The sequence below is a fragment of the Hyposmocoma kahamanoa genome, unplaced genomic scaffold (assembly GCF_003589595.1).
Source record: "Hyposmocoma kahamanoa isolate Upper Pololo Valley unplaced genomic scaffold, ASM358959v1 93, whole genome shotgun sequence".
Taxonomy (NCBI): Eukaryota; Metazoa; Arthropoda; class Insecta; order Lepidoptera; family Cosmopterigidae; genus Hyposmocoma; species Hyposmocoma kahamanoa.
The window spans coordinates 7,697,328-7,724,011 of NW_020654810.1; the positions used below are offsets into that span (position 1 = coordinate 7,697,328).

At 39.6% G+C, this 26,684-nt stretch overlaps 3 protein-coding genes and 1 long non-coding RNA gene across 10 annotated transcripts in view; 2 read left to right on the forward strand and 2 right to left on the reverse strand.

Moving 5' to 3' along the window:
* Positions 1 to 12,205, forward strand: part of LOC113237181 (probable cytochrome P450 12b2, mitochondrial) — a 23,554-nt gene extending 11,349 nt beyond the window's left edge. The window contains exons 1-10 of one of the 6 annotated variants that reach the window (XM_026473509.1): positions 2,824 to 2,906; positions 3,851 to 3,963; positions 4,214 to 4,329; positions 4,884 to 5,023; positions 5,551 to 5,663; positions 5,759 to 5,875; positions 5,983 to 6,261; positions 6,802 to 6,961; positions 7,049 to 7,261; positions 11,879 to 12,205. In XM_026473509.1, the coding sequence (XP_026329294.1) occupies positions 3,902 to 3,963; positions 4,214 to 4,329; positions 4,884 to 5,023; positions 5,551 to 5,663; positions 5,759 to 5,875; positions 5,983 to 6,261; positions 6,802 to 6,961; positions 7,049 to 7,261; positions 11,879 to 12,205 (1,527 nt within the window). In that variant the 5' untranslated portion in view covers positions 2,824 to 2,906; positions 3,851 to 3,901. Of the gene's footprint in view, positions 1 to 2,823; positions 2,995 to 3,360; positions 3,771 to 3,850; positions 3,964 to 4,213; positions 4,330 to 4,883; positions 5,024 to 5,550; positions 5,664 to 5,758; positions 5,876 to 5,982; positions 6,262 to 6,801; positions 6,962 to 7,048; positions 7,262 to 11,878 lie in introns of those variants that run through there. The other 5 variants (XM_026473508.1, XM_026473506.1, XM_026473507.1 and 2 more) reach the window with 5 other exon arrangements.
* Positions 683 to 2,526, reverse strand: LOC113237182. The gene is made up of 3 exons (XR_003311016.1): positions 2,445 to 2,526; positions 1,915 to 2,082; positions 683 to 829 (listed from the first exon to the last, which is right to left on the reverse strand). It is a non-coding gene; the product is annotated as an uncharacterized LOC113237182 (long non-coding RNA).
* Positions 12,206 to 13,471: 1,266 nt separating the features above from the next.
* The window catches only part of LOC113237573 (chromosome partition protein Smc), a 119,413-nt gene continuing 106,200 nt past the window's right edge, over positions 13,472 to 26,684 (forward strand). For both annotated transcript variants that reach the window (XR_003311045.1, XM_026474138.1), the window contains exon 1: positions 13,472 to 13,509. The gene's annotated coding sequence lies outside the window, so the exon portion shown is untranslated. The remainder of the gene's footprint in view (positions 13,510 to 26,684) is intronic.
* On the reverse strand, positions 21,635 to 25,630 carry LOC113237652 (uncharacterized protein K02A2.6-like). The gene has a single exon (XM_026474265.1). It carries the CDS (start codon positions 25,628 to 25,630, stop codon positions 21,635 to 21,637), a length of 3,996 nt encoding a protein of 1,331 aa, XP_026330050.1.

Here is a 26,684-nt window from a genome sequence, read left to right on the forward strand (position 1 = left end):
CTTAGGGGATAGTTTTGATTGAAAACTAAGTTTATGCCACTAGATCAATTATAGGGTATTTTCTTCTACATAAGCCATGAGGACCACATAAAACAAATGGGAGTAAAACAATAAGATTCATCAGGGCATGTTAGAGATGGCTTATAGTAATTTTATTATTTCAATACTTCCTCAAAACTTGCTTGGACATATTATTGACTTGTGAGCAAAAATTTTGTCTCAAAAGTTATAAATAGAATAACCTTTTTACAGACAGTGAAGAAAATTGCAACAAGAATAAACAACTCTCTGCAAAGTCGCCTTAAAATTACGACTTATCATACAAAGAAATAATAATAATGCGCATACTCATAGAAAGTTTGTGTTTAAACCATATTACGATTTCAATATTTCATTTAACATAAAGTGTATTTGAATCGGACATTTATCATCATCAATAGTTAAACAACTTCCGATTAAAAAAATGTCATCCACACACATGGCATGTATGTATAATTGTCATAATTCAATTCGACATTTGTATCTCAACTAGACATATATAGATTTAGATCACAAGTAGAGCATGACATGCTGAAGCTACATGAACAGTAGCAGACCGACAATAATCAAATGTCCAATCTAAGTAGTGCTACCGACTGTATATTTTCAGTAGAAGGCTTTGCATTATTTAGACCTACCAATATGCATTGCTGTTGATTCACAGTCAGCATCTTCGCACCATGCAAGGATAACTTGTAGAGCCTGCAGCAGGGAGCACTGTATTCGTAGAAAAAACGATCCTGTTCTTATTGGCTGCCTTTTACTACAGCCTTCACATACCCATTGGACTCTGAAATGTTTTATTACATGTGTTAACCAACTGCAATTGTGCTATTTTACCTCTTTGTATAAGAGTTAAAAATGTTTATGCTTCTCAAGGATTGATTGCGTTGTTAGGTTTTTGCAATATGGAATCGGATAAACATCAGAAAAAATATCTAAAAAGCTGGAAGGAATGTTGTATATAAAATGATTGAAATAATATTTTTGTGAAATAATACTGATTTGTATCTGTGATGCAAACACCAAACACACTACATGACCTCAGATGTAGGTAAGCAAAGAAACGTCACCATACTACATTTTCGTTTGTATTGTGTTTTTCTTTCCCTAATCAATCATATTTTGACTAAAAACTGGACAGTCCACAGCAGTCAATCAGTACGTAAAATTATCGCAAAAGGCAAATGCACATTGTCCAGTTTGGGCACTTGTTCTGAGTTGACATGTCCATACTGTTAGTGGGACATTTTTTTATTATTGCCTATATAAATAAAATAATATTTTTCAAGGCCGTATATACATATTATTGGTTAAACTTAAATACTTTCTAAAAGTTACCTGAAAAGGAAAAAAATTTTTCACATCAAAATTTAGTTACATTTTTTTTCTTTTTCCACAAACAAATTGTGACTACCAAGACTAGTGTAGATCCAAACAAATAGTTTCACATCTAATAGAAGAAATGTTAAATTACGTAAGTAAATTAAACACCTAAAATTCAAAAGTTCCTGAAGTTGCATTTAATAGCTAGTTTCTTCATAATTTTTAACCAACTTCAAAAAAGGAGGAGGTTCTTAATTCAACTGTATTTAAGTTTTTGTGTTAGTGTTACATAATTACTCTAACACTGGTGAACTGATTCCTATATCATTTTTTTGTGGCAAATGCGAGGATGAATCAAGTTTACTGAATTTCACAGACTTGCCGTTAATAGATTTTCATTTTAACAAAGGTGTAATTTCAGCTAAGTTCGGTTTGATGAGGACTTCCATCTTTTGTCATCAGTTATTGTTGCCAATGAAGATAACAAAAGCGGATAAGCAAAGTTTTGAAGTAGTCTTTTTGTGTTTGTTTCAGTAATAACATTCTCACCTATCAACTACTCTCGCAGGCTTACTGACAACAGCGCACTCTGGTTTTGCTGTTAGACATTGTATATTCTTAGGAAGCAATCCGAAACTCTGCATGCGCTCCACAAGTTGAATCTCCAAACATTTTCCATCATTCTTCACTGTTAGATCTTTGTACAACTTGAAGTTGCTAAAATTGGAAAGGTTTTTATTTTTATTATACAAGTGAAGGGACGAGCATGTTATGCATCTGGTGGTAAGAGACACGCCTGCCCTTATGGGCAGGCGTGTCTCAGGTCTTTGCAATTTAATGCTCTGAGTGACACTGCAACTGTTATCAGTTGCAGTGTCACTCAGAGCAAGACCTGAGGGGCACTGCCACTGCGCCTGTCATCCAGAGACATCAGTTGACAAGTCCCATGTGCCTGTAATTTCACCAGCACCCTCATCCCTCAAAACCAAATACAAGGAACTCTATCAAAAATAAACAAACAAGGTGCACATACAAAAAGTAAGTTTTAAATAATCGTATTTCTGATCACTCGGACTTACCCTGGACAAACAGGAAAGGGAAAAGAGACCTTGTCAATCTCTAATCTTGACCTATTATCGACAGTCGTCGAATCTGGCTCCATTTTAAAGGGAAATAAGTGATTTGTTATGTAAAATTACACATCTCCACGTACGACATTGTTATTGCGTATATTAACCCTCTTCAAATTTTAGCACATGAGAATTTACACATTGTAATGGTAATTTTATTTCAAAACAAGTATATATTATATATGTTTAAATGTATTTAATTAAAATTATTTCATGACACACCACAACTTCTTGTCATCGCCATAAACAATATGGAAAGAATGAATGGGATGGATGATATGAATGGTACTATTTATCTGTCATTCTCTAAATAGTGGGAGATTTACATTGACCCAGTGGCAGTGTTCAGGTAGTGTTCAGTGCCAGTCAAGTGCCAGTACCTTTAGCACAGTGTTCAAAGAGTAGGGTAAGGTGTGTAACAATGAACCACCTAAATTTTCAAGAGCTGTAGCTCTCGATATATGGACCTAAATTATACACTTTTTGATTAGAATTATAGGTAATTTTACTGGGCATGATAAAGCAGTACTTCGTTTTTGTCCAAATACAGACGATCCTTCTAAAACCATGTTTTTTTTTAAAATGAGAAATGGTTCACTGTGCACACCCCACGGTACTAATTTATCACTAAGTTGTCAAATGAACCTATCATTGTGTATACCATAAAAGTGGTTCATTCTGCACCACCCCATACTTGCAAAATGTGAGATTATGTAGCAACGTGCCTAAAAACCAGTTACTTAATTTAACTACCTCAATAAAAAGTGCATTGGAAGCTAATCTATTATATCTATTAATATGTGAGCTACTGCTTATACGAGTCAAACGAAACGAAATTCTTCTCGCATGTTTTTATTAGTTTTTTGGTAAAAAATAGAAAACATCGCCGCCCCCAGGCATCTGCGCTAGCTCGATGTAGACTAGGAAGAGATAGGGTGCGTATAGTAGAAGCTCACCTGGTGCGATTTGCACCAAATTCCAATATTGCGTTTCTGGGTTATATATATTGTACACTTGGTTCACTGTCGACCCCTACATTAAACATTTTAAAACTGTCGTAAAAACCTACAACATGGTCCCGGAAAAATCTACAAAATGTCGCTTTCTACAAAACACCGACGAATTAAACATTTCTGGGGAACACAACAAAAAATTAAAATCGGTAGTAAAATAATAACGCACAACAAAATTTGTTAGGTAATTGTAAATAGTAACTGCCAGACAGATTAGCTTAAAATCGGTGGCAACGCGTAATATGCTACAATGCGATTGAAGGTCAAACAAATTGTATACCTATTTAAATATCAGATGTGTGTAGATATGGAAGAAGTTATTTTTACCGTTTAATTTTTTAGTGTGTGCGGGGCCACGAAAAGGATCAGACGATTGCAACGACGGCAAAAATAATGAGAATTCTAAATTATCTTAATCATAAATCATTGTTAGTGATTACTCAAAATGTTAAAAGGTACGTACAAAAAAATTGTGTCTAGTTGTTTCGTGTTGTTGATTCTTTCTAGTGTTTCAAACTCAAATTGATAATACACTTTAATAATGTTTTTTTTTTATAACGATTAGATAGCTTTGAAAAACAATTGCATGTTCCTTAAACAAATATTTTATTACGACAAAGTCGTTTGGTTTATACCTACCATATCAAATTTACGATTGGGCGAAATATTTTTGCTCTTACTAATTTATTTTTTATTCGCTGACAGTTTAAAAAAACGAACATTATCGACAGCCTTGGAACAACCAAAGCCTTACAGTGCAATCCCTGGTTTAGGCCCTTTGCCAATCATAGGCGGTTTACATCACTTTCTGCCTGTAATAGGTTTGTACTCTCCACTCATTCTTTGCCTTACTTGGCACTCTACTGGTCGTATTCCAGAACTCTACTCAATGCTCAAGTCAGGATCTGATTATGATTTCAAGCTCTGGAAATACGACCCTAATGGCAGGGACTTGAGTATGATTTCTAGTGCTTTGAATCATACTCAAGTCCTGACTTGAGCATTGAGTATAGTTCTAGAATACGACCCTACATTTTGCTCACTTAATGGCATCATGCTCAATGTTGATAATAATATTATGTGGTAGGTATAGCGAATGCGCGACTTCATCATACAGACGAGTATATTCCCCGTCTACTTCCAAATTTTACTTTTGCTATATCATGAAAAGTTGTAATACATAATATATGCATGTATACTCTAAAGTAATTTCAAATTGGTTCAGTACGAACAAAACTGTTGACAGATTGTTGGAATCTCTTACGCATTAATTAAGCAAAATTGACCAAAGTTAGCTACTAATTTGTCTAATAACATGGATTCACGAAAAATTTGTTAGGAAATATAGATAATTACCATCGTTAAAAAATTTTAGGAAAAATTGGCTTACCAGAAAACTTTGCCGCCATGACTGGAAAGTTACATAAAGAGTATGGACCCATAGTCAGGGTAGAACGTTTATTTCCTAACATTGCGGATATGGTGATGCTGTTTGAACCAGACCATTTTGATCAGGTAAGGATCTAATTGGATCTACACGTCTTACTAAAGAATAAACGTAAGTGCTACCTGTCATGTTAGATATAAGGACCTGAGGCCTTGCCTAGATAAGTAATGAGACAAAAATACCTCCAAAGATTCCACTGAGCCCAAGTACCATAATGCTAAAATGTTCTCCACGACTGATTTTGACCTTAGAGGAAACCGAGCTCAATGAGCTCATTAATAAGATGTCTATAGCAATCCTTAGTTGCTACCAATTACCGCAAGCATTTCACCACCGTTTCACCCTAGTATTTATGTGGTCTGTGGTTTCACCATATTTTTAAAAGGTTCTCATACTGTAATAAGGAATTGAAATTCCTTTTTTCGCGAAAGTATTTTTTGACGATGTACTCAGCTGAACGAAAGATCTTCATTTTTATAGATGTGACGTGAAGGAATAGAAGTTATATTAAACAATATGAAAATGTCTATTTTGCAAACTTTTTATTACGATTGTTTGTCTTTATTATAAATTTAAAAATAATTTACTATTGTAGGTGTACAGAGCTGAAGACGTACTGCCGATGCGGCCCGGATTTAAAAGTTTTACGTACTACAGAGAAGAATTCAGAAAAGAGAGATTTGAGGGTGTTTACGGATTAACTACTGCGTGCGTATTGAATATTTCTTATTGTATAACAGATCGTCTATTATAATATAACTTATTTTATTATAGACCGATTGAACCTATTGTTTGTATTGCAGACAGGGTCCACAATGGCGTGACTTCCGAACAAAAGTAAACCCAGCTTTGTTAAAACCTAAACTCGTCAAATTATATGCTCCAGGATTGGACAATATTGCAGAAGAAATGGTGGCTAGGTAATAGACACCTTTCCTATAACTGGTTATAAGAATTGTAGAAAAGTCGAGGCAATTACCGCTATTGACTTGCTAAATAGTACAAACTAGCTTTTTGTTACTTTCAGATTAATAAAACTTTCAGCGGACAAAACATATCTACGAAATAATTTTGATGCTGAGATGAAAAAGTTTGCATTAGAATCTGTAGCCTTAGTATGTCTAGGGGCGCGACTTGGTGCCCTAGAAGATAATTTGACAGAAGATCACCCTGCAGAACAACTAAGAATATGTTCTAAGGAACTTTTTGATTTGGGTTTTAAATACGAATTGATGCCAAAACTTTTACAAAAATTCAACACTCGTATGTTTAATAGATTGATGAAATTATTAGATACGCAGTGGGAGTAAGTATTATCAAGCAATTTTAGTATGTTACAAAAAATCTTAGGTATTTTCCGTAGATTAATGTGACCCGTTATAAAAATAGTTTGTTTACATTTAATCTAACTTTACAGTCTTCTTTCTCTGCTCTCTTACTACTTAGCAATACATTAAGAGAATAGGAAAAAACTACAATAAAATTTATTATCTGCTGTGAGCGTTATACAGCTCATGTATTTTTTTTTAATTAAATAGACTTGCTTTTGGCCACTACCTAACCTTGGAGCAGATAGGCTCTACCATGGAATGAGCTCACCCAGAAGATGCCTATTCAGTCTTAAAGATACTCGGGTTGTATGTGCTCGAAAATACAGTCGCAGGTAGAGAATTCCATTCCTGGGCCGTGCGCATAATAAAAGATGACGAAAAGCGCTTTAAGCTTACACGTAATGTAGCTTACACAGCTTACAGTTCCCACTTGTTTATCATCGATGATAGTTTTGATAATGTTATTTGAATTTTTTAACAACATTTCTTATATTCATTATGTTCCTCTTCTACAGTATAAGTGCAAAGTATATCGAGCAAGCAAAGCAGAGAATCAAAGAGAGAGGTCACAATATTCCAGAAGAAGATAAAAGCGTGCTTGAGAAACTGCTGGCAGTTGACGAGAAAGTCGCCATTATGATGGCGAATGAAATGCTCATGGCTGGGATTGATACAGTAAGTGTGTTGACATGGTATAAGCGAAAAACAGTATATTATATATACTTAGCGTGCTTATTAACGAAACGACATCGATTTTTCCAGGTAGCACTTGCAACAACCGTTTTGCTGTACAGATTGGCTACAAATCCAAAAGTTCAAGACAAGTTGCGTGAAGAAATTCGTTCGGATGATACAAACAAGAGATATCTAAAAGCTTGTCTTAAAGAAAGCTTAAGAATGAATGCTGTTATATCTGCTAATTTACGAATGACCACGAGAGAACACATTGTGGGTGGATATGTAATTCCTAAAGGGGTAAGCAATGCACTTTTAACAAAAATACATCACTATCTCTGATAGATGCATAGAAATGCAAAGAAGGATGGCGAAAGCTGCCCCAATAACGACGAAGAGCCGTTCATGGACTTTGCTAGTATAATTTTGCGTTTTAGTTTATGCCTAGTTATCAATATATTTTTGTATATTTTTAGAAGACGAGAATAAAAAAATTGTAAAATAGTGTATTTTAGAATTTTGGATAGAATTCTAAAGGGGATGTAAGGGGGCACACACCATCACAGCTCTTATTGTCAACCTCACCTGCACGCGGTACATCCTGCAGTAACCGACGAGGCTCTGGCGACCGGTAGTAGGCGGTATAGCCCTTCCCCACATTGGCGCTGTCAAATCTGCTGGCTACCGACGGGCAGCAGCGTCGGTAGTACAAAGGCAGCGCCCTGCGATCTCCAACCCGCATGCCCAGGGTGGAGATTATGGGCAATAACCCCCTTCATGGACGGCACAACCAATCGAAGGCCCCCAGTTCCCGGTCGCCCCGCTATTCCTGGTCACGGTAGCGGCCATGGTACCGGCGGGGTAGGGGGTGCTAAGAATCCCCGGGCTACCGCAGGCTACCAAAAACAACTGACCCAGGCTACGTTTAACGGACGAACTCTTAGGCTTGACGAACACCTTGCACAGTTGGAAGTGGAACTGGAGAACATTAGATGGCATGTTCTGGGGCTGTGTGAAGTCCGAAGAGAGGGAGAGGACACCATAACCCTAGACTCGGGCCATCTACTGTACTTCCGCGAGGGTGATCAAACATCCCAAGGTGGTATAGGATTCCTCGTCAACAGAGTCCTCTCTAACAACGTTGAAGAGATCTCCAGTGTGTCGAACAGGGTAGCGTACCTGATCCTTCGGCTATCAAAAAGGTATAGCCTGAAGATCATTCAGGCCTACGCACCGACCTCGACACATTCGGATGACGATGTAGAAGATATGTACGAGGACATATCGAAAGCCTTACACAACACCACCAAGGCTCACTTCAACGTTGTTATGTTGTTGTGTTAAAGTGGGATTCCCAAATCTTGACGAGTCTCGTGTCGGCCCGCATGGTTATGGAGTAGGGAATCACAGGGGGCAAACGCTAGTCAACTTCCTCGAGCACGAGGGGCTCTTCTTGATGAATTCGTTCTTCAAGAAGAAGCCTCAAAGGAAGTGGACTTGGCGAAGCCCCGACGCTGTGACTAAAAATGAGATCGATTTCATCCTGACGGACAAGAGACACATATTCAGAGATGTCTCAGTGATCAACAGGTTTAGCACCGGATCTGATCACCGACTTGTACGAGGCTCTCTGAATATCGATGTCAAACTTGAAAGAAGCCGCTTGATGAAGTCCACGCTCCGTCCTAATCCACTCCAGATCATGGCGGGCTCCGAGAAGTTCCATGAACTTCTCGAAGCGAGATTCGTCGAGCTGGAACCCACCGAGGACGTTGACGAGGCCCTACAAGGCGTGGTTGGGACGCTGAGAAGCGAGGGCATCAAATTCTGTCAATTGCAGCGTACGGGAAAGAAGTCTAAACTCTCGGATGAGACTCTGCGACTTATGACGAAAAGACGCGATGACATCCAGGCCACTTCGTCAGAGAGGTCATACCTAAACAAGTAGATTGCGAAGATGGTACGGCGTGACCTTCGGAGCTCCAATACACGCCTCATTGAGGAGGCGATAGAGCGAAACCGAGGGTCCAAAGTATTCACTCAGCAGCTTGGAAGGAGCCACCTGACGAAGCTTACAACGCACGATGGCCTAACTGTAACGTCAAGGCAGCAGATACTCGCCGAGATAGAGGACTTCTATGGCTGTTTGTACGCTGTAAATGCTCCTCGGGTCCAGCGTGACAATCACGATTTGAGAGCCACCTTGACGCGCCACTATACCGACGACCTGCCAGAAATCAGTCAAGACGAGATCGTGTTGGCTCTAAAACAGCTTAAAAACGGAAAAGCCCCCGGTGAAGACGGAGTTACTTCGGAGCTTTTGAAGTCTGGAGGAGTTCCTATTATCCAGGAACTCCAGAAGCTCTTTAACTTGGTCATTCACTGCGGGAGAACTCCACGGGCGTGGAACAGGAGTATTGTAGTTCTCTTCTTTAAAAAGGGAGATAAAACTCTACTGAAAAACTACCGACCCATCTCACTCCTGAGTCACGTCTACAAGCTGTTTTCTAGAGTCATCACGAATCGCCTCGCAAGAAGACTCGACGAGTTTCAGCCACCGGAACAGGCCGGGTTTCGGGGAGGATATGGCACCATAGACCACATACACACAGTGAGGCAGATTATACAGAAGTCCGAAGAGTATAATCGGCCCCTGTGTTTAGCTTTCGTGGACTGTGGGAAGGCCTTTGACTCTGTCGAAACCTGGGCTGTCCTGGAATCCTTACAGCGGTGCCAAGTGGACTATCGTTATATACAAGTGTTGAGATGTCTTTACGATGCTGCTACCATGAGTGTCCAAGTACAGGACCAGCAGTCTGAACCTATCCAATTACGCAGAGGGGTGAGACAGGGGGATGTCATATCCCCGAAACTGTTCACCGCTGCATTGGAGGATATGTTTAAGACGCTGGACTGGAAAAGGATGGGCATTAACATAAGCGGCGAGTACATCTCACACTTGCGATTTGCAGATGACATAGTCCTAATGGCAGAATCGCTGGAGGAACTGGATCAGATGCTGAACAGCCTAGCATCCGCCTCGCGGCGGATTGGTCTTGGCATAAACTTTGATAAAACCAAAGTCATGATCAATGACCACATTGATCCGAGACCCATCTGCGTCAATGGCCACCTTCTTGAAGTTGTTTCCGAATACACTTACCTCGGGCAGATTCTGCAGTTAGGTAGAAATAACTTCGAGAAGGAGGCCAGGAGGAGGATTCAGCTTGGCTGGGCAGCGTTTGGGAAGCTCCGTCGAGTCTTTTCGTCACCCATCCCGCAGAGCTTAAAAACAAAGGTTTTCAACCAGTGCGTCCTACCAGTTCTAACGTACGGAGCTGAGTCGTGGACACTCACGATACGGCTAGTCCACCAGTTTAAAGTCGCTCAGCGAGCTATGGAACGAGCTATGCTCGGAGTTTCTCTGAAAGATAAACTCCGTAATGAGGTTATCAGACAGAGAACCAAAGTGATCGACATAGCTCTTCGGATAAGCAAGCTGAAGTGGCAGTGGGCTGGACATATCTGCCGAAGAACCGACAACCGCTGGGGTAAACGAGTTCTTGAGTGGAGACCACGACTTGGCAAACGTAGTGTGGGACGCCCTCCAGCCAGATGGAGTGACGAGAAGATTGCTGGCAGGAAATGGATGCGTCAAGCCGAGAACAGGGCGAAATGGCGTGCATTAGGGGAGGCCTATGTCCAGCAGTGGACTGCAATAGGCTGACGATGATGATGATGATGTATTTTAGAATAGATGCTAGAAAACAGCGCAATTGATTTAGTTCGACCATAGATTAGGTAACGTTCTTGTACGTACGTTTCATTTTAAGTATGATTGAATGTTTACCTACCTGAAGTATTGATTATTGTTTTGTACAGGGTCAAGAGCACGTCAAGCTTGACACTTAAGTTTTAAATCCAACTCTGCCACTTACGATAAGAACGGTCCAAAGTACAAAGTGTCAAGCTTGACGTGCTCTTGACTGTACACAGATAAAAAATTAAAACTATGAAATACTTAATGAAAAAATTATTATATACATACATAAAAAACATTAAACAGTAATGACATAAAGCAAAAAATAAAACACAATCTGACAAAAATATTTAGACAACATTTAAATGAGAGATAATGAAAATTGCAAAGGAACGTTTTGACAAGAGACCTCTTGCCAATGTCACATTGATATTGAGAACAGTGTGACCGCTTATGGCAGATTTCTGCTATTTGGGCAGATTTAATTTTTATTCATTTTCTTTGCAGCAGAACATAACAAGTTATATTTAATCTCGCAGAGTTTGGCAGATTTGGGAATATTCGGGAAGTTCTTTATTATTTTAGGGAACAAACTGAAAACTGTTGTTTTCTACTATTACGAACATACATCTGAACCGAAATACAGGCCAAAGTTATAAAAATAACCTATATTAACTTTATGTCCCCAGCTTCTCCAAGATGTACTCAAGTAGCTTTTTTGATGCTTTGATAATGAATCACAAGTATTGATAGGTCTCCTTAATGCACGTCGTCATTAACATGGGGTCACAAAATCCACGGGATGTCGCCATCCTTCTTTCAGAGTAAGCATATTTATGCTTTGGGTAATAGTTAACATATTTCTATTTTTCACCGACTATAAAACAATTTTGGACACTGAAAGTTCAGTAAACATAATTCGTGTAACACGGGAATCTCGCCATTTTGACGCGTATTAACGCCATCGGGCGAGATTGTAAAGAACCCGAACTGTAGTCCCGCACACAGCCTTTGCAATTTGCTTAATGGAGATTATAGGTTCCCAATAAGTAATAAATAACTTGGTAACAGCACTGTTGTTATTTCCTCTTCATAGCCATGGAATCTAAGGAACGGTGTTCATAAATATCCAGCATTTTTGTGTTTTAATGTCGCAGGTTGATGTAATTGCACCAAACGAATACTTATCACGTTTAGACAAGTACTATCCTCGAGCATCTGAATTTATCCCAGAAAGATGGCTTACAGAGAAGACTGATCCTTTGTACTACGGGAACGCTCATCCTATGATCACACAACCGTTTGGATTTGGTATAAGAAGCTGTATTGGACGACGTATAGCAGAATTAGAGATTGAAATATTTGTGCAAAGATTGATAAATGATCTCAAAGTCAGTTGGGACGGACCACCTATGAAAATTGTAACTAATGTCATGAACAACATTAAGAAACCGTATTGTTTTAAATTTGAGCAGGTTAAGTAGTTAAGTTTTAAAAATAAAGGACTATTTTCAGAAATTACGAAGCCTTTTATTTTTTTTTTATTTGCCCTAATAATTAATAGAAAAACAACATTATGACATAAACCAATAGGTGCTAATAGTCTATGATATAATAAAATCTACAGAACTTAATCAATTAAAAACTTTATGTTAATATCAATTTGTAGCAGGATTAAGAATATGAAATGCTATTTATATATTATTATAACTATTATTCAACTAGTAAGCCATTCATTCAATCATTACTCAATCAATTCTGATCGATAGTTGTACACAACTGCACTTTTCGCATTTCGCCCTAGCGAGAAGACGTACGTCATATTTTAAGTATGGCTGATTTACCATTTTATTCCAATTTTAAAAAACACAGACATGTGTTTTTAGAAAATGCATTAATTACGTTGTTAAAATAAATAAAAACACAAGGAATCTTACACCACACACGCCTAACTGAGCAAAAATATTTATATTATTGCTACAGTAGATGGAGCAAGCATGGCCCGAAGAGTAGAGCGTTCCGCGCGGGCTTGTCTCGGTCCGCGTCGAACGGGTCGTCTGTGCGAATACACGTAGGGAGAAAAATCGCGGGAGAAGAGATTAGTGTCGTTGCCGCTCGTCCTGTCCTCCACAGCTGAATTTGGGCGATTGACCCGTGTGGTGGGCGCTCCAAGACTCTCTTCGGAAAGACAACGCGGATGGGCGTAAGATGCATCTATAGCCCCTTTACCACTAATGGCGCATTTATGCATCTACTTCGCCTCGTCGAAGGCGACGCACCCAGTCGTTTCGGTTGACTTCGGCTGCAAACTACTGCTATCAGACGACTCACTAGTTACAGCATCGGTCGCCTGATAAGTTGGTGTAAATGCACCAACGTTAATGACTACTATTTCTATTATAACAATGAAACTACCAAAGGATTTAAAGCAAGATTTGGCTGTATGTTTTAAACGTCTGCCTTTTCCTTAGCAGAAAGAATTTAAAAACAACCATGTCAATTCATCAGTTCTTTGTTCATTTTACTCACTCACTCATTCAATTGTTCAATTCAATTCTTAATCGGTTGCTGCTATGGCGTTTGTCGTATTTTTTGTTTGGTAGTTGTTTAAATTATTTTTTATCTTCATACACGCGTTTTGCAATAAATTCAGTGCAATTAAAAGTGTTACTTCTATGTTTACTTAATCAAATACAGATTTAAAACTATTGTTGGTGTCATAAAACTACTTTATATTTATTTTGATCACTCGCGCCCTACCAAACTTCGTGTTGTTGGATTTCGTAAGGTGTGTATAATTATCGATTTACTCGTGAAGTTTACGTGTTGTTGAGACAGAAACTTTGATTAGTTTGTATGTTGTATAATTTAGATATTTTTAATGATTAAAAAATATTAGGATTTATTTATTGATCTTTGGTTACACCATGAGCTTGAGAAAATAACAAAGCGTTATGAAACTATGTAATGTAAAAAAACGAACATACTAAATTGTGTAAAAAGTGTAACCACAAAAATCCGCTATTTTTTCTCGAATTAAGTTTTCAAAAAAGAATTATTAAAAAAGTAAAAAACCCCTAACCTTAATGATATTTTTATGTTGGTAAATATAATAAAAAAGTTACCACGTCTTCTAATCAAAGGTTACATATTTACACTGGTTCCTAAACAATATGAAATTTATTAATTGTTTCAAGCTAAAGGAAATATGACCAAATCTTAAATCCTATATTATTAAATAATAACAACAACTTATTCAATCATCGATAATAACCATAATTTTGACATTGTTTTTTTAATAATGCAATTAAACAATTGAACATATTATTGTCTGTGAGTTGATAATTCATTGTAACTATTTAATTGTTGTATTTATTTCATCTCACAAGTCCAAGTCTCTAATTCAGCAATTTATCACTTGACGCTGCCGTATCAATTGCTTGCAAGGAACAAATAATACAGATTCCTGATATATACCTACTTCTATCTATGGCTTTTCGGAATAGTGGCCTAAGAAAAACATTAATGCAAAATTGATGTAAAACATCCAAGGCATATCTCGATACCAGCACTTAATGATTTCAATTAATTAGTATACCTTTGTCAAGATGCGGGTGAATGGGCACTGTCTATGCATTGATGTACTCCTCAACACTAGCCTCACTTACCATCAAGCTCCGTATCTTTCTATGTTAGTTTTGATTATAGTGACCCTCCCTACCTACCCTTTGGGCATACGAGAAGGGCACTATGACCTGTGCACGAACAGGAACCTTACAAGTTCAGGTTCTGACCCCAGATCAGCCAGTGTACAAGGTTGTCACTTGACTTCATTCGGTTTTTCGAGAGGCTAGTGCCTCGGGTGAGCTGCCCCAGTTTGCACGTACAGTACCCTTCCTATTTTCCAAATAGGTACGAGGGCTTTAGGCACGGTCATTTCCCGTTGCGCATTGCACAACTAGTGGTTACCATCAGACGAGATTGTATTTACATGATTGTTTATTTATAAATCAGGCAAGGCAGTCACGCAAATCTTGCGATTTAAAGCTCTGAGTGGCACTGCAACTGTTATAGACAGGCGTGTCGCTTAACATCAGGTGCACGACGTGTTCGTCTTGTGTATCATAAAAAAAAACTGCTATTTTTTATGTACCATGTAAGCGAGACGCCTGTCCAAAACAGTTGCAATGTGTCTCAGAGCTTCAACTCACAAAGATTTGAGAGACACTGCCACTGCGCCCGTCACGCTGAGACTCGTGTTGACAAGTTCCACGTGCCTGTAATTTAATTTTAAATCGACCTGTGCAATTCACATATCATATTATTATGTTTTATTCACTTACGACCTAAAATTGTATAACTACATCTATCATCTATATAATTGTACAACTACAGCTAATACTTCTAACTTTCATGTTAGACTTACGAAATAAAATTTAGAATATTTCACATGTAACGTTTTCCGTGTCGCGTGCGTAATTAAGGCCAATTGTAGATGGCGTAAACGTACATTTTCGGCGGCAAAACTGAGATGTGGCTAGATTAGAATGATTTCTTTTTACTTTAACACATTTGCACTAAACTTAAGATAAAGTCCCGAACACAGTGTCTTCGACGACAGAGACACCTCAACAGGGCATCAGTATTATATGTATAAATTAAATAAATATTAGACAACATCCCAACAAACACATTAAATAGTCAACACAATTAAAGTAGATGTCATGTGTGTGGCTGTGGCGTATCTAAAAGGATCCACTCAGCTAATCTCACCGCCTAGACAAGGCTGCGACAGTACCACAAACACGCAGACCTGAGACAATATAGAAAAGTTAGTTTTTTACATTGACCCGGCCGGGGATCGAACCCGGCACTTTAGAAATGGTGACACCATGAAAACCCGTTTGCAAACCACTCGACCACGGAAGTCTTCAAAATCGTATTGAATAATCGTGCTACGAGTCATGGCAACATAATCGTTTTGTGGCGGTGCGTTTTATTTATTAATTTTTAAGGGATAACAAACAATTGTACAGGTACAATCAACAACATTATCAACAAATTACTATTAAAATTTTAATTTTAGTGTGTGATGGGTAAGGCAATACTAAAACAAATAAAAGGTGAACAATAAATAAATTAGCTCAGAGTAATGTCGCTGATGGCTTTGACAGCGTGCGCCACCAGATAAATGGGCGATCTGAAAACTCTTTACTAAACCCGTTTAATAAACCAGGAAATTGGTTTCATAGAGATCAATGCTGATTATGAATTTCTACTTAAAACATGCGGGATGCACTAACTCACAAAGCAGTCACTATATACCTCATTATATACCTACTTATAAATAAGAATGCTAAACCGAGACGGTATAGTTTCTGGGCACTTTGCTATTAAAACCAAGCATAGTGATGAAATGACAAGCACATAGAACTTGTCAACTTATGTCTCAGGGTGACGGGCGCAGTGGCAGTGTCCCTAAGATCTTTGCGATTTTCTGTTATGGATAGGCGTGTCGCTTACCAGGCCCACGACTTGCTCGTCCCGCCACTTGGTATTATATTAAAAAAAATATAGATCCACCAATTAAAAGGACATAAGGTGAAACATAACTATTACCACAATGGTCTATCAAAGTTATTATACCCTTCCTTAAATTTTTACCTAAAACAGTTGATTAGGATCGAGATACTTAAGGTGGTCGTAAATCGAAACGTGTTGCGTCCATAACAAACTGCTGAAGCACGAAGCTAATAAAGTTTGATATTGATTTACGCGCCTTTCGTCGTGATATTAATTGTGCTATTAATTGTCACGTGTGTTATTTATTTATCTTTTTTCCTTTTTTATGTATCTTAATTTTATAAAATACATATCCAAGTCTATTTAATAATATGAATGTATTTTACAGTGTAGAGTGAAGAAAGTTCTTTGTAAGAAATTGTAATTTTAACGTTATTAAGACAATATTTTGTCTTTTTTTAAATTACCTGTAATGTTTTCTTTTATATTAATTATTATTGTTTAAATTAGTGACTATCTTATCCCTTGACGTTGTATTTTAAATTGACGTTGATAATCTGATGTGAATTATTCTATTCTACTATATAGTAGTCATAATAATAAACATTTATTCGTACCTGAATCTATGTCTAATCAGGAACAAATGTATAAACTACGTTAGCAAGTACATTATTACATCCCTGGTGTTTTGTAGGAAGAGTGTAAGCAATTTTCAAAAAAAATCATGGCAGCATGTTGTAGGCTTTAAAGACTGTTTTAAAATATTTGCATCCTGTTTTAAATTAAATTTTAATACTTAGGGTCGTATTCCAGAACTCTACTCAATATTCAAGTCAGGACTTGAGTATTGCAGTGAGCACTGAAAATCATACTCAAGTCCTTGCCATTAGGGTCGTATTTCCAGTGCTTGAAATCATACTGAAGTCTGCTCAAGTCCTGACTTGAGCATTGAGTAGAGTTCTGGCATACGACCCTTAGACTTAATTAAAACCAAAATTATATTTTAAAACAAGACATAACTATTGTAAAACAGTCGTTAAAACCTAAGACATGCTCTCCTGAAAAAAAAATTGAAATGTCGCCAGCGCCCTTTTTTTCAAAACACCGACGACATATTTATTTGGCAGCTCATTTTTATTATTTTACCCTATATATATTGAGTTTATCACACAATAAATGCGATTAAAATTCTGCGATCTCTTATACGATTTCATTTTACGGTTTTTAATTGCCGTGTAGGTATTTTAATGGCTACGTTTGGTTTAAACCAAGTATAGGGTATCACCCTGATAACAGAAAATTTTAACTAGCATGTCGGGCTTTTCAATAATTCATCCATTCTTTCTCTTTTAAGAAATGTTATGTGGGATATGCTATTGGTTTTCACCATAAAATCTACAGTTCCTTGACACGAAAACGTAATGAGCTCCCTTCCCTTACACATCGTAGTCTGTACTATCTCTGACTTCCTTTTATTACGCTAGAGAAAGTTGTTCATAGCTTAAAACGTGTGTTATCAGATTCACGCACACGTTATTAATTTTGCGAGCGAACATTTAACAACAATTTATCTCGAACACAATCGTAGTTAAGCGTGTGTCCTATCTTGATCGTGTTATAATTCGAGAGCCTAAAATCATAACCTTAATGTTATTGATAGTTTCTTTCTATAACTCTCCCGAAATGAAATGCTTAATTATTATTGATACAAACGATTCGACTAGTCTTTAACCAGCGTCTATCGCCTCAACGTGGCTAGGTTCGAATTAATAATAATTAAAAAAAACTAGTGAATAAAAAAAAACTAGTGGAGTACTTTCACAAAAAATAGATAAATGTCATGGTAGTAAAACATAACATATCACGGTATTCAATAAAAAAATAGCGTTTGAGTTTGGAGTTGAAGCTGAAGATCTATTTTTTTTTCGAAAGTACAAGGCTCTTACAATTCTCTCAGATGACTGTTGGATGTAGCGGAGCTGTGGCGACCTAAACGATACCAAATACCTTGAGAAATGAAACTTTTTTCCGGACCTAAATAGCTTATATCTGTTTTTTCAAACACACCAACGTTTCGGGTCCTTTAAAGGCCAGTGGCCACGGCTAACTGAGATGGTAAAGTCATCATCCAGTAATGTCTAATATTAATGCAAACCACCCTATTTTTTACTATAATAATAATAATAACGCACACACTCAACATATCCCTAGGCAATTAGGGAAAACCCTGTGTCGCGGGTGCCATGCACACACACATAGACAACCACAAATTACACCCAAACTCACGATAGAAATTAATGTAGGCCATGCAAATATTTCTCCCGGCCCGGGAATCGAACCTGGGCCCTCTGCGTGGCAGTCTGGCATGGTATGGTCTGGTTTTTCGAATGTCTTTTACTGTACAGTGCGTGCTATACGTCCGTCTGGAAAACATCATCTCTAAAATTAACCAGTCGCTTTTATAATCGAGGTATGACATTTTTTTCCTTAAACGGTAGGCAATAAAACCTAAAATTGGTTCCACCTGGTATATTATTTCAAGATTACGCCATAACATACGCAATATTAGACATGACTACGACAATTACACTGCGGCGAGAGGCAACATGTGTTTTAAATGAACACTGCAATTCAATTTTACATTAAGAGAATATGAAAAATTCCTCACGAAAGAAAAACATCTAAAATTATATTGTTTGTGTAATTTACATTCTTGAAATAAAATAATTTGTAAAACATACGTCTGTTTTAAAGGTAAAAACTACATAAAGACAGAAAACAGAAACAGAAAGTCTTTAACTTGTATAGTTATGGTAAGAAAATTACTATCTTTCTGCACGTGAAACTCAATAACGAAAAAGCTATAAACTTAATAAGAGTTTTATCTACAGAAAAATGGTGAATTTCCTACAACTGGTACATAATTTGGAGATTTTTTTTGTGGAAAATGGCACTTATGTGATTTTACTTTTAAGCAGACGATTTACGCTACATATTATGTAGCGTAAATTGGGCAGTTCTTGGAAAAAAATTAAAATAAGGTAATTAATTAACAACTTTTGTAACAATAGTGAAAAATAGAGTAGTTTGCATTAATATTAGACATAACTGGTTAATATTATAAAATAGGCGCTTTGTCGTCTAGTTGCGGATACCAGCCCGTTGCACCAAGTACCAAGTAACTGGTTGATGACTTTACTATTGACTGTTCGCCAGTGAACATGCGACCTGTAAAGGGCCCGAAACGATGGTTTGTTTTATAAATCGAAACGCGATTTATATCCGAAAAAATTGTTACATTTCTACAATCGCGAAACGCTGTTCGATAATTTTTATTTATTTAATTCAATGTGAAATCCTAATTATGGGAAGAGTATTTCATGTCTTTCCAATAATTTAATTGTTTCTTCAAGAGAATATAGCTAGGTACAAATTGTTTCAAGTCGCTATTACCTACATTTGTTACATTGCCGAGGTGTGGATAATTGCAAGGCCGTTTTGTTACTTGTAATTTGGATCATTTATCGAGCTCCACTTGTAGAAACTACGTGACCTTACTCAATTTTTGTTTTCCTTACATATTAATCAACGTATAAATTAAAAACTTCTTTACTGCCAGCTCGACCAGCCGGTCGAGCGCCAGGTATGGCGCATCTAAACACATCATAATTGAAACTCAACCATGTATAGGGCTTGTTATAAATAAGAGCAGAAAGAGCGTGGTGGAACAGTGGTGGAAAAACGATCGTATATATATAATATATAAGTATTTATACATGTATATGTGTAGCACTTTGGTAGCATGGCTTACTGGCGATCGCTCGTCTTTTGTACGAATCTTACGTAAATCAGCGCTGTTTGACTTTTCACGGTGTACAGCATTTCTGCTGATGCAAGTAGGTACAATAAATAACGCAAACACTCATAGCCCCGCACTAGAGAAACCCTGTATCGCGGGTGCCATGACACACACATGGACAATCACAAATTACACCCAAATTCACGAGAGAAACTAATGTAGGCCATACAAATATTTCTTCCTGCCCGGGAATCGAACCCGGGACCTCAGCGTGGCAGACCAGCATTGTAATCATTCGGCCGCGGAGGCAGTAACGTATAATTATGTGTTTTTATATCAATGTATACTACGGGCTCTCGTGTCATACCCTGTAAAGTGATTGTAAATGTTTGTATCTGCTTGTATTTACTGCTGAATAAATGTTTTATCTATCTATTTTTGTAACACAATTTATAATTATTTAGATCATGCTTTAGAAATGTGATTCTAAACATATCTCCTATACATTTTTCTAAAAATACATGACTATAATAGGTGAAGCTAGTCGGGGTCATCGTGTACCGTGTTGGTGTAATATAGAAATAATTGAGTCGTTAGTTGGTAGATGACTGATTGTAATATAGTTGCTAAACTTAATTATACGTGCTTCTTTGTGCTATCATACTGTTTCATCATTTCTTTGCTAGCAGTAAGATGTGCCTAAACGTCGGAAGGGGAATTTGGCACGTCTAGTGACTGCTACCAATACATTTGTGATACCACTCTGCCGCCGTCAGTTGAAAGGGCGCTTTTGACAAAAACTCAAAAGAAATTAAATTAAAAAATATCTACTTTTCTCTTGCGGTAACTTTATACCTTATCCACTTAGGAATAAACTGTTTACATAACATTTTTTTTGAAAAAAATGTTACATACATGCGCCCTTTCAACTAAAGTACTGCCACCTTGCCTATTTCAGCCGCCGAGCTGTAATATAAGCATTACTTCGTTTCGGTTTTGAAGGGCCTGTAATTTCACCAGCACCTGTAGAGCTAGCACGACAGGCCGCGACTTGCGCGAGACCGACATAAAGTGCGGGATCTCTATCCGAAAATAGCAGTATCTCGCGTTTTATGTCGCTCTCGCGCAAGTCGCGCCCTTTCGATACTAGCCCTACTGGTGAAATTACAGGCACGTGGGACTTGTCAACTTATGTCTCAAGGCGCAGTGGCAGTGCTCTTCAAATCTTTGTGATTTAAAGCTCTGGGTGGCACTGCAAATGGACAGGCGTGTCGCTTTCCTCCAGGCGCACGAGTTGGTATCATTAAAAAAAATTGCTATAATTTTAGAAAGTGCAGCACGCGACAGTCATTTGTTTTTTTATAAATAATCCGTTCAAGAAGGAGTGGCCGAATTTCACTTACGAGATCATGATCCCACAGTATTGTCTCTAAATTTGGTTTGATAGCTGGGACGTCAATAAAAGGCGCGAGTTGACAACTGACTGGTTTATTATACAAAACGTCGAAATACCTTCAACCATTTATAATAATGTAACTACCGATCGTCACATCTCTCCTCGGTAAATAGGAAACTACATTACATACAATACTTATTCTAAAAAGTGCATAACTTTGCGCTTTGCTCGCTCAAATGCACGCAGTGCGCGAGCAGTCGTGCCCATCGGCGGGGATGCTGGGAGCGCTTGCCCCGGGAGTGACTCTGCTGCATTTTCGAATGCTTGCTCCACACGAGGGGTGAGCGTCTCCGGTAACTCCTCGAAAGATTGGCTCTCAGCGTCCCCACCGGTGTGCGCGTCCTTCAAGGTGTCCCCTTCAGTCTCCCGATTGACCCCGAGGTCACCACTAAGTTCTGGCGTTATAACCGCCGCCGCCGGCCCGGTAGCCGTTCGTGTTAGAGAATATCTGTTTCTATCGCCGGCTGGCACAATTTGGTCAGCGTGTCTGCGCCACTCTACGCCCTTCCCTACATCGACTCTATACGAAATAGGTCCCGTTATTTTAGTCACTTTTCCTTCGGCCCACTTGTCCCCCCTCGAAGTGTAGTCGCGAGTCATCACCGAGTCCCCCACTCGGAATTGCCGGTGAGTACCCCCCGCGTGTGCAACTTGTCGCTCCTGCGCGGCCCGCACGACTGCCGCGACGTCCGGGCGCAGAGCGTCCAGACGACTACGTAGTCGTCGTCCTTGCAAAGCAACTGCCGGCGACACCCCGGTCGTGGCGTGTACACAGTTGCGATATTGGAATAAAAATTTCTGTAACGCCATAGTGACTTCTTCCCCTTCATGCTTAGCTCTTTTAATTGCCTTTTTTACAGTTTTAACTGCGTTTTCCGCAGCACCGTTCCCTTGGGGTCTATAGGGGGCTGAAGTGACATGTTTAATGCAATTCATCTCACAATATGACTTAAATTCTTGAGAAAAGAAAGGCGGTCCGTTATCGGTGACGAGCTGGGATGGCAAACCGAATCGTGCAAAGATACTCCTAAATACTTTAATAGTAGCACCCGCGTCCGCACGTTGCATCGCTATGGCCTCTATCCACTTCGAGTGAGCGTCTACTATGATTAGATAGCGCGTCCCAAAACAGTCGGCAAAATCGGCATGAATACGTTGCCACGGGTGCAATGGGAACTCCCACGGGTGGAGTCGAGCGTGTGGGGGCGCGTCACGCACTGTCCGACATGCCTCGCAAGCTCGACCCACCTGTTCTAAATCAAAATCTAAACTTGGCCAATAGACGTAGCTGCGTGACAAGCTCTTCATTTTATTAATACCTAAGTGCCCGTCATGAATATCTGCTAAAATTTGTTTTTGCAGGGTCGGCGGTATTACAATTCTATATTTGTAAATTAAGCAACCTTGATTAGCTATTAAATCTAGTTTCCTCGCAAAGTACGGCCTTTCCTCATCACTGTTCGGTCCCGATAACGGCCACCCAAAAAGTACATAACCTTTAATTCTACTTAACACAGGGTCCCTTTCCGTTTCTTTAGCCACCTCTTTGAAAGAGATGGGCATGGCCTCTTCTACCACATTTAAATAATCTGCCACATTTTCTGAAGCCCAACCCTCCTGAGCGAGCGGAAGTCGCGACAAGGCGTCGGCAGGACCGTTGTCCGCCGATCGGACAAACTCGATATCAAAATCATACGCAGCTAGACGCGCCGCCCACCGTTGTAAGCGACTAGCGGCCGTCTGTGGGATGCCTCCTTTTTTTCCAAAAATGTGTGTCAATGGCTGGTGGTCGGTGCGCAACATGAACCGTCTACCGAACAAATATTGATGGTGCTTCGTAACTCCGAATAAGATAGCGAGTGCCTCTTTATCAAGTTGACTGTAATTTCGCTCGGGCGCGCTGAGTGTGCGAGAAACACAACTGACAGGACGTTCGCTACCATCTGAATACCGGTGCGCCAGTACTGCACCCAACCCATACGCACTGCTGTCCACCGACAACACCAGCTCGCGCCCCTCTTCATAATGTGCCAGTACGCGCTCGCTCAAAAGGGTTCGCTTCGCTTCTGCGAAAGCGTGTTCACAATTGGAGTCCCATTTCCAGCAGACGTGCTTTCTTAAAAGATTATGTAACGGGGATAACAATGTGCTTAAATTTTGTATAAAATGTCCATAATAATTTAGCATACCCAAGAAACTTTTTAGTTGCGATATGTTCTCTGGGGTGGGCGCCCTGGAAATGGCCTCCAGTTTACTGGGGTCCGGCCGCAAACCGTCCTTATCAATAATAAAACCCAGGTAATTGACCCTATCCTGTAAAAATCTACATTTACTTAACTTAATAGTTAGTCCCATATCACGCAACCTTCCGAGTACAGCTCTTAAATTTTTTGCATGTTCTTTTTTATTGACACCCGTTACGCAAATATCGTCCAAAAACACTACACAGCCCGACACTCCCCGTAAGGTCTCCTCCATTATCTTTTGGAATTTTTCCGGTACGCATGACAACCCATATGGTGTGCGGCGGTACGCAAACGTGCCCATATGTGTAGTTATTGCGGTATAGGGCTGACTATCATCCGTTATAAGGCATTGTTCATAAGCATGCCTTAGGTCGATTTTTGTAAATTTTTCCCCGCCACTAAGGTTTGCAAATAACTCGTCTATGCGAGGCAACGGATAATAATCACGCTTTAATTTTGGGTTTATGGTGGTCTTATAATCACCGCATATGCGTATGTCCCCATTTTTCTTTACAACTGGTACTATTGGGGTTCCGTAATCTGAATAATCTACGCGATAAATGGAGCCATCCTCCTCGAGACGCAGCAACTCCCGCTCGACGCGTGCGCGCAGCGCTAGCGGCACCGGTCGCGCTCGCACGTATATCGGTTCGTTATCCGTTAGCTGAAGTCGGATCGGCCGCTTACATGTACCTATTTTATCAGTAAATACTTCCGGATATTCCGCACACAATCTGCTCACGAATCCATTCTCCGTTATTTCATTGAGGTTAATTTGTGTAATTTTCAGGGCGCGCATCCATTCCCTTCCGAGTAAGGGCCGTGCTCCGCCTCGGATGACATATAACCGCAATGAATTTCTAAGGACGTCGCCTAAACGAACGTCCACCTCGATGTAACCGAGAGAATCGATCCGTGTGCCCGAATAACCACGTAACATTAAATTATCTACCCTAATCTTTTTATGATTAAACATGCGCGAGTACATCTCATCGCTGATAGCCGAAATTTTACTTCCCGTGTCCATCTCGCACTCGATCATCACATCGTCTACGGTCAATTTAACAAAATAAGGTCGGTTACCTTCCGCCGTCACTTCGATGTTGAACATACCGTCGTCCGAGTCGTCGCTTACGTAATTTTGCCGGCCGCCACTACCGCGCACTCTTTTGCACATCACTTTCAGATGACCTTTTTGGCCGCACTCGTCACAACTGTAGTTTTTAAACCGACACTTATCCGCGGCGTGCGGCTTGCCACAGCGCCAGCAGGCCCGAGCGCGAGCGCCGTCCGCCGCCGCCGACGCGCCTCCCGCGCCCGGCCCGCTGGCGTCCGCCGCGCCCCCCCGCGCCGTCCGCCGGGGCCGGGCCTCGCGCTGGCCGCGCGCGTAGTGCAGGCCCTCGCCCGCCTCGCCACTCGCCGCGCCCGCCGAGTCCGTTGTTGTCGATGCTCCCGCGGTGCCGCTCACCTCTGCGTGTTTCTCTGCGGCCTCCAGAGCCAGAGCCAACTCCACCGCCTCCTTGTACTTGATGCTCTTTTCTGCGAATATTCGAGACCTCATGACGTCACTCGCCAGACCCGACACGAACTGGTCTCTCAAATTCTCCTCAAGCGTGGAGCACTGGCTGCACTTTCCGAAATTGCAGGTGGTCGCGAGGTGCTTCAACTCCTGTAGGTATTTCGCGAGCGACTCGCCCGGGCGTTGCCGACGTAATCGAAACACGTGCCGCTCGGCGATCTCGGAGCGCTGTGGCTCCAAGTGCTCTGTCACTAATTTCACTAATTCGTCAAATTTCTTGTCCTCCGGAAACGTTGGTGCACACAAATCGCACATCAACGCGTATGTGGCTTCTCCAACGACGGTTATTAACAATGATACCTTCATGTCGTTATCTATTTCATTTAAGCGAATATATTGATTCACTCGACGAATATACGCCGGCCACTGTTTTGAATCTAGGTTAAATGCTTCAATTTTTCCGATAGGCATGTTATTAAGCAATTTGCACGCGTTTTGTAGACGAATTAACACGAATTAACAAAAATTAAACGAAAATCCCGATCTCGGCGCCAGTGGGACGTCAATAAAAGGCGCGAGTTGACAACTGACTGGTTTATTATACAAAACGTCGAAATACCTTCAACCATTTATAATAATGTAACTACCGATCGTCACAATAGCCACTTAGCACATTGCGTAGGCGCATAGCTGTTTGCCTGGTGATTCATTGTGTCAAGTCTGTTGGCGCCATGACGGATATACTTTCTACATAAACGCACCTTTGCGTTATTTACGAAGCATTACGTAGCTTACATTTGTTTGTAGCAAAGTGATTTATGAGTATCGACTTTGTTGTTAAATTTAAAAAGGTTAAATTGCATTACAGAAAACTTTCTCAAGAATTTTATACTGTAATTTATAGGGTTCTTATGTTTTCGCGATTACTACACGTTGGAATGGAAACTACTTTTTCGAATCTAAAATCGCGCATGTATTTTTTCAAATAAATTAACGTAATCGGGCTTTTTACAGGTTATATACAAGGGTGACCGCCCAGTCAAATGCAGAAACCGTTTGATACAGGACTATAAATTATTTTTACCGTTTTTTACAGCCGTGGTACTTTAATAGTTTGACCTGTCGCCTCTTAAACAGAGGATCGTGGGTTCGAATCTGGGCTTGCATCTCTGAGTTTTTCGGAATTTATGTGCGAAATTTACCGTGAGCTTTTCGGTCAAGGAAAACATCGTGAATAAACTTATTCAATTCAATATGCTTATTTGCATTCCACAACACCTTGTATAAGTGTTATATAGTACAAAGATCACATCATGGACCCTCTCGGACACAACAACTTTTTGCTTTTTTCATTTTTCAGTACATCAGGCAGTTTATTATATTAGGGGTTAAAGTATGAAATTGCCGTTTTATTGCAATA